Source organism: Schistocerca gregaria, chromosome 6 (assembly GCF_023897955.1).
Source record: "Schistocerca gregaria isolate iqSchGreg1 chromosome 6, iqSchGreg1.2, whole genome shotgun sequence".
Taxonomy (NCBI): Eukaryota; Metazoa; Arthropoda; class Insecta; order Orthoptera; family Acrididae; genus Schistocerca; species Schistocerca gregaria.
Genome location: NC_064925.1, coordinates 442,479,701 through 442,494,009, shown reverse-complemented (window position 1 = coordinate 442,494,009; position 14,309 = coordinate 442,479,701). Strand labels below are relative to the sequence as shown.

The 14,309-nt window shown below is 41.9% G+C and overlaps 1 protein-coding gene across 1 annotated transcript in view; it reads left to right on the top strand.

Moving 5' to 3' along the window:
* The window catches only part of LOC126278905 (orexin/Hypocretin receptor type 1-like), a 1,200,512-nt gene extending 1,196,136 nt beyond the window's left edge, over window positions 1–4,376 (top strand). The window contains exon 8 of the mRNA XM_049979179.1: window positions 4,072–4,376. Coding sequence (XP_049835136.1) covers window positions 4,072–4,376 — 305 coding nt within the window. The remainder of the gene's footprint in view (window positions 1–4,071) is intronic.
* Window positions 4,377–14,309: the final 9,933 nt, after the last annotated feature.

The following is a 14,309-nucleotide window of genomic DNA, read 5'->3' as shown; positions in this document are numbered from 1 at the left end:
CTTCTACAAGCAATTGTTATAATTTGTACATAGTTCATCAGTTACTGTGTCGCTTATTTCATCTTAGTTAAATAGTCTTACATCACATTACACTGAAAGAATTCCTCTTGTCTTATTCCTAAATCTTACCTTAACATTTTCATCTCTGTAAATGGAGATATTCTGTGGATAAACTAGTTTAAAATCTCTGCGTTACGCATTTATTTTTGTGCCTGATAATACCCAAAAGTCCGCAGCTCGTGGTCTCGCGGTAGCGTTCTCGCTTCCCGAGCACGGGGTCCCAGGTTCGATTCCATACATGGCTATTTTTCCTGCCTCGAGATGACTGGGTGTTGTTGTGGCGTCTTCATCATCATAATTCATCCCCATTACGGTCGGAGGAAGGCAATGGCAAACCACCTCCACTAGGACCTTGCCTAGTAAGGCGGCGCGGGTGTCCCGCGGCGCTCCCCTACACTCTGTAAAGAAGTATGGGACTCATCATCATCATCAATACCCGAAAGCCAATTTATGAAATAAATAACAAATGATGCAGAATATTGCACCACTGTTGTGTGTGTTTTCGTTCATAAAGAAAAACAGTTTATTTTGTGCTACAGTGAAGGTGAGTTACGGGATTAAGAAACTAAAAGTCGAGTAGGTTTTAAAGTGATGTGCCCAATAATATCGTAGGAAAATCAGCTTATCACAACTGCATAAACTATAGATTTTGATAAATGAAAAGTATTGCCTTGCTCTAGTATTAAAAGGAACTACATATCGACATGTTAGAGATTTTACATTTTATCAATAAACAACTAAATGTAGTTGTTTGGATTTAATGAAGTTCTAAACTAATTTCAGTGGACGTTGCGTCACGCCTGAAGGTCACGAGGCCTACGAGAAAGACAGGCCGCGGCACGTACGTCACGAAAGTAGTCCTGTGCTCGCTCGCTCGCTCGCTCAAATCAGCAGACAGACTTCGTTTCTACACCTGTTAAATCATAACTAAGCGGGTGCGTACAAACGAAAACTGAATCTTCTGTTGGAATCCGCTATTATGGAATCTTACTTCTGTTGTTGTTGTTGTTGTTGTTGTGGTCTTCAGTCCTTAGACTGGTTTGATGCAGCTCTCCATGCTACTCTATCCTGTGCAAGCTGCTTCATCTCCCAGTACGTACTGCAGCCTACGTCCTTCTGAATCTGCTTAGTGTGTTCATCTCTTGGTCTCCCTCTAAGATTTTTACCCTCCACGCTGCCCTCTGATACTATATTGGTGATTCCTTGATGCCTCAGAACATGTCCTACCAACTGATCCCTTCTTCTAGTCAAGTTGTGCCACAAACTCCTCTCCTCCCCAGTTCTATTCAATACCTCATCATTAGTTATGTGATCTACCCATCTAATCTTCACCATTCTTCTGTAGCACCACATTTCGAAAGCTTCTATTCTCTTCTTGTCCAAACTATTTATCGTCCATGTTTCACTTCCATACATGGCTACACTCCAAACAAATACTTTCAGAAACGACTTCCTGACACTTAAATCTATACTCGATATCAACAAATTTTTCTTCTTCAGAAACGCTTTCCTTGCCATTGCCAGTCTACATTTTATATCCTCTCTACTTCGACCATCATCAGTTATTTTGCTCCCAAAATAGCAAAACTCCTTTACTACTTTAAGTGTCTCATTTTCTAGTCTGATTCACTCAGCATCGCGCGAGTTAACTCAACTACATTCCATTATCGTCGTTTTGCTTTTGTTGATGTTCATCTTATATCCTCCTTTCAAGACACTGTCCATTCCGTTCAACTGCTCTTCCAAGTCCTTTGCTGTCTCTGACAGAATTACAATGTCATCGGCGAACCTCAAAGTTTTTATTTCTTCTCCATGTATTTTAATACCTACTCCGAATTTTCCTTTTGTTTCCTTTACTGCTTGCTCAATATACAGTTTGAATAACATTGCGGAGAGGCTACACCCCTGTCACACTCCCTTCCCAACCACTGCTTCTCTTTCATGTCCCTCGACTCTTATAACTGCTATCTGGTTTCTGTTCAAATTGTAAACAGCCTTTCGCTCCCTGTATTTTACCCCTGCCACCTTCAGAATTTGAAAGAGAGTATTCCAGTCAACATTGTCAGAAGCTTTTTCTAAGTCTAGAAATGCTTACTGTTATTAGTCCTATAATGATGGGAAGTCCATGGCTATACTTATGATTTGTTACAGCTGTACTGGCGTACAATAAAATAAAATCATGCTAAAATGATTATCAGTTGCATAAGGCACCACTTCCAGCAAGTGATGAATACTGTTAAGCAGAAGAGACCAAACGCTATAAACAAGCCGTTGTACCATTTATATCGAGTATTGATCTCAAATTAAATTTTTCTCTAGTACTGTTAATCAGTAAGACTTCATACACTACTGGCTATTAAAATTGCTACACCAAGAAGAAATGCAGATGATAAACGGTTATTCATTGGACAAATATATTATACTAGAACTGACATGTGATTACATTTTCACGCAATTTTGGTGCATAGATCCTGAGAAATCAGTATCCAGAACAACCACCTCTGGCCGTAATAGCGGCCTTGATACGCCTGGGCATTGAGTCAAAAGAGAGCTTGGATGGCGTGTACAGGTACAGCTGCGCATGCAGCTTCAACACGAAACCACAGTTCATCGAAAGTAGTGACTGGCATATTGGGACGAGCCAGTTGCTCGGCCGCCATTGACCAGATGTTTTCAGTTGATTAGAGATCTGGAGAATGTGCTGGCCAGGTCAGCGGTCGAACATTTTTTTGTATCCAGAAAGGCCCGTACAGGACCTGCAACATGCGGTCGTGCATTATCCTGCTGAAATGTAGGGTTTCACAGGGATTGAATGAAGGGTATAGCCACGGGTTGTAACACATCTGAAATGTAACGCCCACTGTTCAAAGTGTCGTCCATGCGAACAAGAGGTAGCAAGGCGTGTAACCAATGGCACCCCATACCATCACCCCGGGTGATACGCCAGTAATGCTATGACGAATACACGTTTCCAATGCGAGTTCACCACGATGTCGCCAAACACGGATGCAAGCATCATAATGTTGTAAACAGAACCTGAATTCCTCCGAAAAACGACGTTTTAGCATTCGTGCACCCAGGTTCGCCGTCGAGTACACGATCGCAGGCGCTTCTGTCTGTGATGCAGCGTCAAGGGTAACCGCAGCCATGGTCTCCGAGCTGATAGTCCATGCTGCTGCAAACGTCTGTTCGTGCAGATGGTTGTTGTCTTGCAAACGTCCCCATCTGTTGACTCAGGGATAGAGACGTGGCTGCACGATCCGTTACAGCCATGCGGATAAGGTGCCTGTCATCTCGAGTGCTGGTGATACGACGCCGTTGGGATCCAGCACGGCGTTCCGTATTACTCTGCTGAACCCACCGATTGCATATTTTGCTAACAGTCGCTGGATCTCGACCAACGCGGGCAGCAATGTCGCGATACGATAAACCGTAATCGCGATAGGCTACAATCCGACCTTTATCAAAGTCGGAAACGTGATGGTACGCATTTGTACTCCTTACACGAGGCATCACAACAACGTTTCACCAGGCAACGCCAACGCCGGTCAACTGCTGTTTTTGTATGGGGGATCGGTTGGAAACTTTCCTCATGTCAGCGCGTTGCAGGTGTCGCCACCGGCGCCAACCTTGTGTGAATGCTCTGAGAAGCTTATCGTTTGCATATCACAGCATCTTCTTCCTGTCGGTTAAATTTCGCGTCTGTAGCACTTGATCTTCGTTGTGTAGCAATTTTAATGGCCAGTAGTGTAATAGCAGAATCCAGTGGAAGATGCAATTCTCGTTAGTACTTACACGCCCAGCTGCGAGTTAACAGGTTTAGAAACGCATGTTGTCTGCTGAGCTGGACTACCTTCGTGACGTACGCGCCGCGGCCTGTCTTCCTCGTGGGCCTCGTGAAGGTAAAGTTACGTCCTCTTGTGCGGGTGTGCTGAAGTTGGAACACTCCGAAATTTTGTCGGTACAGTTCGCCGAAGCACTTTCCGATGAGCGGCTCGTGGCTGGTTTCAGGCAAGTTCCGGCGCGAGTTCCGGCGCACGTTCGGGCTGTGGTGCTGGCGCGGGGGCGGCAACCGGCTGGGCCCGACGCGGGGGCGGGCGCGGCGCGGCGGCCGGCGCACGCCCGGCAGGCTGGCGGGGGGCAGCTACGCGTGCGCCGGCGCCGGCGCCTCCCCCGGCGCCGCCGGCAACTCCACCGTGGCGTACACGGGCCGCTTCACGGAGACGGTGCCGCTGCAGCAGACCGCCACGGCCACGGCCAACGCCAGCCACCTGCCGCCCGCCGCCGCCATCGTCCGCATCGACGACGTCGACTGACGCCGGAGCCGGCTGGCCACCGCCAACGACCACCTCGACGAGGTGGCCAGCACCAGTCTGTAGCGGAGGCGCCGCGGTGCCAGCCGGCCCACGCAGTGACCCTTAGGAGACGAGAAACCCCGGCTCTACTTCCGGACGGCACTTGATCGTAGGCTACAATGCTGCTTAAAGCAGGACAGCAGGTGATGCCAGGGCCCTGCATAGTGCCTCACGATGTGCTTTCACTCGGATGCTCAAGATGCACGGTCCCAAACAAACTCAGTTCGACGTCAGTTTCACGCGAAATTAAACACTGCGCGATTAATCCTTCTTGTTTGTTGTTACCTAACTGGAGTCCCCTTCCTGCGTCCGTCTCTTAATGAGCTCATTGTCGATGGGGCGCTAAACCTTAATCTTCCTTCTTTCCTTCCCGCTTCCCGGGGAGTGCGAGGAGTGCCTCTCAAAGCCCAACACACTGACAGCCGCGAAGACGGCCAAAGCTGGGCAATGTTAATCAAAATACTAACTTCGCTAATCCGTTACTAAAAAGTTAAATTCGTTTAACGTTAAGGCGGTACTTTACAGGAGATATATCGGAAGTGAAAGTTTATCGATAATCGTGATTGGTTTATGTTGTGGAAGTTGAGAAATAAGCGAGTGAAACAAACGTATTACCGTCACTTAAATAAAAAATATCTGCTTGGGTAAGTTTAGGTGGGACGTCGAGGACGTAGAGCAATCATGTTCGTGACAAAAAAGTTTAATATGCATCGGTCCCCACTAGCTTGGGTCACACTGCTGCCAATGGCTGTAATGCCAAATGGCTCTCCAGTCTTTCTTTGTCGTATTCTTTTAGCCGGATTACTGCTACTGACCCCGCTTTCGATATCTGCATGGCCATGCTTCATTTTCCTTTTTGGCTTTCTTCGGTGGGACCATGCCGCCTTGTTTCTTACATCTGTACATACCGCGATTCACGTGCTCTCTTTATGTGTTGTTTCAAATTGTTAAGTGCGAGCGCTTAATGTTGATTTTTTTTTTTGGACAAGAACAGTTTACAATCTAAATATATTTGTTCTCCCGATTCTGGACACAAAATTAACGTAATCACTTAAATGCGGCCACGGATTTTCATCACTTGTAGATCTAGAATCCGATTCCAAGATCTAATTTCCACAATCAATCTACAAACAAAAATAAGTACTTAACGCAAACTCAGTAAACAAACTACAATAATCTGTAAATATTCTCGCTCGCACCCCGGCATAGCCACACACCTACATGACCCGAACTTAGAATACGATTTCCGCGGGCGGCGCGACGTCATTATCAAAAAATAGTAGGTACCTAATTAACGATTAACGAACTCAAAGAAAGTTGACAGAAGTTAGGGATCCCTTAACGGCTTTTGAAATTAACTCAAAAATTAATCCGTTACTCGAAAAGTTAATTTCGTTAATTTATAATTACCGGTTTTGTGCCCAAATATGGTCACGGATGACATGACACGTGTCTCCTCGTAACGACCACGGCACATAGAATTACTGTATTGTCAGATCACTAATGTCGGCAACGACCAGACCTAACATTCAGCAGGCCTAGAACCCGAGAGCCCACTTTCAGGAAGTTCTGAACAAACTACAAATCACATCCTGTCTCGAAAAGCCACGTATGACTGTTAGGAGGTCTGTGCTACACGCTCATAGCACCTTTCACAAATCATCTCACTTTCCTAACACACACGTGTTCTGTTTTTCTTACCACTCATCTAATACACTAGACTAAGTCACAAAATCAAGTGATCTTGCTTAAATATGACGTATCAATACTAAAGAACTTCCTTTTCTTCTTTAAACTTCTCAAGACATCTAGCACAAATGTTTCCAGTTACTTTTTAATGGTTTTCGCCTATGTTTCACTACAGAACACGAAGCAACTTCAGTATTTTCATAGTTCAAATGAATAAGGCCACGTGAGCACAAAGTATGGGACAAAAAAGCCCGAGTTGTGGCTAAGTGTGTGTTTGTTTACATTAGGGTTGAACTTTCGATTAACATGGTGTATAGTCTGATTTAAATCAGTTGGCACCAAAAACCAAGTACAAAGATCCAGCAAGTACTGACTGCAGGCAGCTGCCATACAGCAATAGAAATTCCCTTTAGGGCCTTCGAAATTTTAACTGGGACCAGACTTTTACTTTTTTATTTAGTTTTTACTTTAATACCATACCACCTCACTTGGCAATGAATGTTTCCACAATTGTACATTGCATTGAGTTTGATATGGAAGATGGCTTTTGTTTTTGTCACTACTTCAGTCATAACAAGAAGCTTAAAGCCTGTCTCACACAAAAGTAAATAGAACACCTGAAATTACATGTTCCCCTACACCCCTCTTTCAAGTACTTTCATCGTACATCATAAGACGTATAAAATTAAATGTAACATGAAGCTCCTATTGCAACAGCTCACTAAGATCAGGCAGGCAGAATGCTTTGTGCAACACATGAGGCAATGCAGTTGGAGCTGTCAATGCCGGCCCTACTCCACTGGTGTACTGATGGCAGGAGCGGTTCCACCCACCATCCATCAAATGCCAGCTAGTTTAAACTGGACTAAAGTGCAGCCACCTACATGGTGAGCAGTAGCTGTGCCAACACTGCCATATTCACAAACAGTACAACTTGTCAGTCTAGTACATAATGTCCACAAAAACATCTTAGTTTTACAGTGTTGCACTGGTATTAATTGTTAATGTGTAGCACAACATCTGTACTGTGATAAGTTAATGAGTGTACTTTAAGAACACTGCAGGAAGGTGACATGACTTGGTAACATCAGAAGTTATCTTTTGGCACAGAGCTGAAAGACAACAGTAAGAGGAAAAGTGCATTGTGTATTTCCAACACAAGTAGTGAAGTCCTAGCAGCAAACATCAGCTGTCTCATTGTTAGAGTGGACAGTGAGCTAATGATGGCAGTTAAGGTTGTAGCATCAGTGGAAGCTGACATGCTGTTGTCATTTCTCATGATGAATATATCATGTATACAGTACACAGCACGCAGGATGGCACTATGCAGGGCACTGGTACATGAAGTCTTCCAATATTCACATTCCTCAGTGTAGTACCCATGTTCGTTTCTCAGCAGAAATGGTCATGTGCAGTAGCAGGGGGTGGAGCACAGTCACCTCTGTGTGTTGGAGGATGGAGTGGATGTAAAGATGCTCTGGGAAGGCTTGGAGACCTTGGATTAGTACTGTGTACCTCAAAGTTGCTGGATCCCATTGTTAGTATCTAAGACCCTGCACTTCACCAAGTTTACGGAAGGGAAAACAGAAACATCTTAGTACCACAAACCAGGGGCCAATACTCAGGACCATGGCTGATCTGGAATCTGCCTGCCAGCTGTGATGAACACAGTAGATGCACACTGGGCAGTTGGAGTGGCCTACATGTGCATGGTCACTAGAGTCTAATCCCACCTGAGACCATATTTGCTGTGGCAAGGGCCAGAGCTGCTCACAGCAGCCACAACACAGAGTCACAATAACACAGAGACAGTAATGTGACTGCAGTCACTATTCATTCTAGAGCATTACTATAGTTGCAGATCACATATCAGTTTTTTGAATGCCGGTCTAGTCGAGAGTGGGATTTTTGCTTATCTATGAAAACAATGAAATAAAAGAATTTAATCCACTAACATAGTTATTGCAATTTCAACACATACAACATGAGAACTGCCAAGTTAAATGAAGATTATCACAGTAAGCGCAACAGTGAAAGATAAAAATGATGAGAGCATACACTACAACAAGAAGGACATGATTAAGAATTCACACATGTAGGTATGAAGTAGGTCACAATTGCAATTTTAGCCAGAAAGATGCAGAAACATTTAATTTGTGACAGCTTATAGTTCTTTCACCAATCAGCTTCTAATTTCAACAATGCCATATCAATATCATACTTAACACCATGGTTGCATTGCACAGATATCAACAGTCTGTCATTTTCAGTCTTTAGCATTGGAATAAGTTGAAGGCTGAAAAACATTTGGAATATTTAAAAATCTGTATACATCTACCTACATGGGATCAAAGTCACACTCAACTGCAAATTCCTATTTTTATATGTATCTACGTAACACAAGCAAGAACTTAAACAATATACAAAAACCGCTGATTGTGTGTAAGACATTGGCAATCTCACATTATTATTCTGTTCAAGAGATGTTATATTTGAAGATAAAAAATAAGACCTGTACTGTCATTAGTATTCACACTTGTTAACCTGCCAAGTGCTTTTCAACTACCTGTGTGATGAATAGAGGTGTCAACACATGCATCACACTCGCTGATTACATGTGACCTTGCCAGCAAGAAATTCATATTTCTAGCACAAGCATTCAGGATCGAGGCGACTTGGTCATACTTCTAGCGCAAGGGAAATTGGAGAAATACAATGCTGAATGAAATGCAATGAGAACAGTGTGCACACCAAGGTCACTCTTAGCAAAGAAAATCCTACAGACAACAACATTCTAGCAGTGCCTCTTTCAAATACTGTTTTAATTTAAATTAATGACAATGCAATGAAGAAGTTGTACCAACGAGATAAACTTGTGTACACTGTACTGTCATGACATTTGGTGTAATAAAGTTTGTAATTACTAGTTCCATTTTTCAAGGCCGTCATGGGGGTATCACAATATTGATTCTGTGTGAGGCAAGATATTTCCTTGTGTGAGAGTATTGTAGCTGTAACATAACTGAATGTTCCTAACATGTTCTAGTTCATGAAACGACAAAACGTAGAACTGTAACATTCCCTCTTGATATCTGTCTGTATCAGCTCTGTGATGACACAGTAAAATGATATTTTTCTAGATACATAACACTTCTCTGTAAAGTACAAACATACTGCAAGAATCTGTTCTTGAGTGTCCTCAAATGACCTCTGCAACAATTATTTTCAAATAAAATTGATTCTGCAAGAAACAAGATGAATTTTATTTCCATTCTTACACCTTTTCCTGGCTCAAATAAAACACGCAAAGTGATTCACCACAAAGAAATGAATAAAATACAAATCTTTTAAAACTCTGGCCCAACCTGTGGAAGTTGGCAGTTGTGCAAGCATGAGGTGAGGTGAGATTGCTTGTGTGAACAAATGGTATGCACTTCTTTTTTTCCGAGGGAAGTTGAGGTCAAAAGCTTATGTGTACATGTCTTTTAATTATGCCTGTCTGCAACTTAGTACGTTATCTTTACAGTAGGTAGTAATCTGTCTTTTCCTACACTGTTAATATTCTTACCTGGAGTTTCCATTGTTTAATGTTTTAACAACATAATATGGCTGCTGTTAGAAAAAGTTTTACAGCTGTTAGGACATTACAATCACTTAAAAACAAAAAGAGGTTGGGTCCGCTTGTTGATTGGGTGTATCCTCAAATCAAACAAATATTTCCAATTACTGTCAGTTTTGCCTGCTCTTGATCCAAGATATTCCACACTACAGGAAATTTATACAATTCATTAGTACTCACAGCATAATATAAAGGGTGAACTTAGAATGGTATAATAATGCTTGCCCGTATTAAATGAACCTAAAAAATTATATAAACAATTAAAGGGCTGGAAGCAAGAGATACACACAGTTTAATGTACACATTTTATTTGATCAATTGTATTAAAAAATTCTGGTGGACCAAGTTAACAAACTGCTATGGCATTCCAATGAGTGAACACGCCACTTCTTACAGATTAAGAAGTTAAGACCAAGGTAAGTCAACCCTAATTTTCCATAAGCTCCGTGTGTGACTGCTGAGTTTTCTGATGAAAGCATAAAAAATATGGCTTAATTTCTACACTTTAAATCATTAATTTTTTATGGAATAATTTTCTTTGTGCAGAAATGAACTGTAAGTATAATACTCGATATCAAACATCAAGTAATCAAATAAAAAAAATAAAAAGCCTAAGCAGGCTAATACCTGCCTCACAATAAATCTACTATCACAAGAGAAAGTGTCACAATTTGAAAAGAGCACCAGCTCAGGAACAAAAATTAGCTACAGTTTAAACTTACTCCTACAAGCAGAGGTGCAATTTATGAAACTGTAAAAATGTTGATCATCTCACTTAAATCATAACTAACTGACAGTTTCCCCCACTTCATATATGACTCTCTGAATAGATCATTTCTTTGCTTAGATGGGTTAAGATTTCTCAAATTTTATTCTAGACTAATATTAAAGTAAACATAAACATAACTCACAGATTAGGCCTTAGGCTAATTTCAGTGGCCAAGTGCTACCCACTAGGCAGTACAAGAAGTGATGTACAATTGTGGGACATGTGATCAGCATGTCACCAATCCCTCCAGCCATTATTGACAGTAGATAACTCCTGGTGATACTTCTGCTTCTTTATTACAGCTGCTCCTCATATATTATCACAAGGTCTGAAGGGACCCCATACCTTATCTCTCTATCTCTACCAAAAATCTAAGGAGATACTGAGGATTGAACCTGGGCCCATCCTCACCAAAGGCAGAAACACTAACCTTTTCTTTCTAAAACTTTATTTAACAAAATAACTTTACACAAGAATATGACAGTAACATATGAACAACAAAATTATCATTTTATGAATTGTTGCACACACTGCAGCATATCACGCTTGAGTCTTAAGAAGGGATAATTGTGTAAATGCGCCTTTCTGTTTGTTTCATCAGGGTCTGCATGTGTAAAATGTTACTAACGTTTAATGCATATCCATTGGTGATGAACTGTCAGACTTGGGGATATCTCTTGAAACTTTTCAAATTAACTCTTGTTTAGTTTTCTTTTTCTTTTGTTTTCTAGTTGAGTTCAGTGAGTTACCTTTTTTTGTTACATAATCATAAGTTTTAGGAAATTTGCAATCTTTTATTTATATTTTTTGTTTCCATTAGGCTGTGATGTGTAGTGAGATACAGCCAGAAATCTTCCTTGTTTATATTTTCTTCTGTCAGAATGTAGTGTATTTTATGTCCTTTGATCCAGTTCACAGCATTGCATTCTGTGACTGGGTACAGAACATAATCTGGGTTTAGAAGATCTGCTGGTGTATCATACAGGGTGACAATTATTGAACTATATGAAAAAAACATAAATTAGCAAGAAACTAGTGTGCACAGACTTTATTCAACAAGTAAATGTCACTACAGATATTTGAATTTAGGTTATGACATGTCTGAAATGCCTGCCGTCACCGGCCACAATGTGGCACAGACAAACAGTGAAATTCTGCCTGATCTGTCGAAGTGTCAGAACATCGACGCTGTCGATGTCCTCATGAATGGGTGTTTTCAGCTCAGCGATGGTTTTGGGGTTATTGCTGTACACCTTGTCTTTAATATAGCCCCACAAAAAAGAGTCACATGTGTTCAGATCCGGAGAATATAGTGACCAACTGAGGCCCATGCCAGGTGCCTCTGGGTACCCAGAGCCAGAATGCGGTCACCCCAGTGCTCCTCCAGGACATCAAAATTTTCCTGCTTCAATGGGATTGAGCTCCATCTTCCATGAACAACATCTTGTTGAAATCAGGATCATTTTGGATAATGAGAATGAAATCTTCTTCCAAAACCTTCACATACTGGTCGGTAGTCAATGTGCCATCAAGGAATATCGCACCAATTATCCCATGACTGGACATTGAACATCACATAGTCACCCGTTGAGGTTGAAGAAACTTATTGATCAAGAAATGCAGATTCTCAATATCCCAGATGTGCCACTTTTTCTTATTGATGAACCCATCCAAATGAAAGTGGGTTTTGTCACTAGACCAAACTGTATCCACATCAAAGTCCCGTTCGCCAATTCTGTGGACAACAAAGTTGATGAAACACAAGCACTGTTCCATGTCTTGGGGCTTAATGGCTCATGGAATTGAATTTTGTATGGGAAGAGATGCAGGTCTTCAATAACAGTTTGATGGTTGATTCCCACCTGTTGTGCAGCTCATCTGATCAATTTACTGGGGTTGGTTTGAAACACAGTGTGTGTCTCCTCAATGTTTTCATGCACTTTCAATTCTCTCAAACTTGAAAATCAAATTCTTGATTGTTAGCACTCTTGGACCAGTTGCCTTCAGCTTGAACTCGGTTGCAAACTTCCGTTGAGCCATGGTTGGGCTGTTATTGCTCGCATAGCAGGTCTTCATAATGACTACATTCTCAGGCACACTGTACTGTGACATTTTCACGGGCAAATGGCTGACAACAACGAAATGCGTGTGTATGCGCATACCAATTCCCATCATGTTCCGTGGTCAAGTGGGCATTTGAACTTCCTAACGGAATCTGTTTAGAAGTTATGACTATTTTATTTCGTATAGTTCAAGAACAGTCACCCTGTATCTGGGAGCTATCCTTTTTATCTTGCTAGCTTCTGCCCGACAATGTACCAAATCTCAGTTACATTGTTACAGACAGATCTTGTTGTTCACTGTCAATTACATTACAACATGGACATGATGATGAGTCTCTTAGGTGGACATAATAAAGTCTGGAGCTGGTAGATACTTTCCTATTAACTGCTTTGCAACAAGTAGCCTTAGTGTTTTCTGGTAGGTTCTGTCATCTGATATTTCTCCATGTGGCTTTCCAGTCATAGGCTGGAAATTTAATTTGACCACATTTTTACTTTTGTTTCCCATCAGTTTAAGATATATATTTCTTTTATCTTTGTCATATTATTTTCTAGAATGTTTCTCTATATATAGCTGAATTGAATTAAAATTTGTTTCAGACGATGAAATCTGGGTGGGGCATGTTACACATTTATAGACAGGTCACAGTGTTGGGTAATTTCATTAAGCAAGTGGGATGTTAAAAACTACAAAGAACAAAACTCGTCTAGCTTGAAGAGGAAAACCAGATGGCACTTTTTTCGCTTTGTGATAGATGGTGCTGTAATAGTCACAAACATATAAGTACGTGGTATCACGTAACATTCCGCCAGTGCGGACGGTATTTGCTTCATGATACATTACCCGTGTTAGAGTGGACCGTTTACCAATTGCAGAAAAGGTTGATATCGTGTTGATGTATGGCTATTGTGATCAAAATGCCCAACGGGCCTGTGCTATGGATGCTGCTTGGTATTCTGGATGACATCATCCAAGTGTCTGGACTGTTCACCGGATAGTTACGTTATTTAAGGGAAACAGGGAGTGTTAAGCCACATGTGAAAAGTCAACCACGACCTGCAACAAATGATGATGCCCAAGTAGGAGTTTTAGCTGCTGTCGTGGCTAATCTGCACATCAGTAGCAGACAAGTTGCGCGAGAATTGGGAATCTCAAAAACGTCAGTGTTGAGAATGCTACATCAACATCAATTGCACCCGTACCATAATTCTATGCAGCAGGAATTGCATGGCGACAGACTCTGAACGTCATGTACAGTTCTGCCACTGGGCACAAGAGAAATTACATGACGATGACAGATTTTTTGCACACATTCTATTTAGTGACGAAGCGTCATTCACCAACAGCGGCATAATATGCACTATTGGGCAACAGAAAATCCACGATGGCTGGGGCAAGTGGAACATCAGCGACCTTGGCGGGATAATGTATAGTGCGGCATTATGGGAGGAAGATTAATTGGCCCCCATTTTGTCGATGGCAATCTAAATGGTGCAATGTATGCTGTTTTCCTACGTAATGTTATACAAATGTTACTACAAGATGCTTCACTGCATGACAGAATGGTGATGTAGTTCCAACATGATTGATGTCCGGCACGTAGCTCGCATAAGGTTTCATGACAGGTGGATTGGTCGTCGAAGCACCATACCATGGCCCGCACGTTCACAGCATCTGACATACCCGGATTTCTTTCTGTCGGGAAAGTTGAAGGGTATATGTTATTGCGATCCACCAACAACACCTGACGACT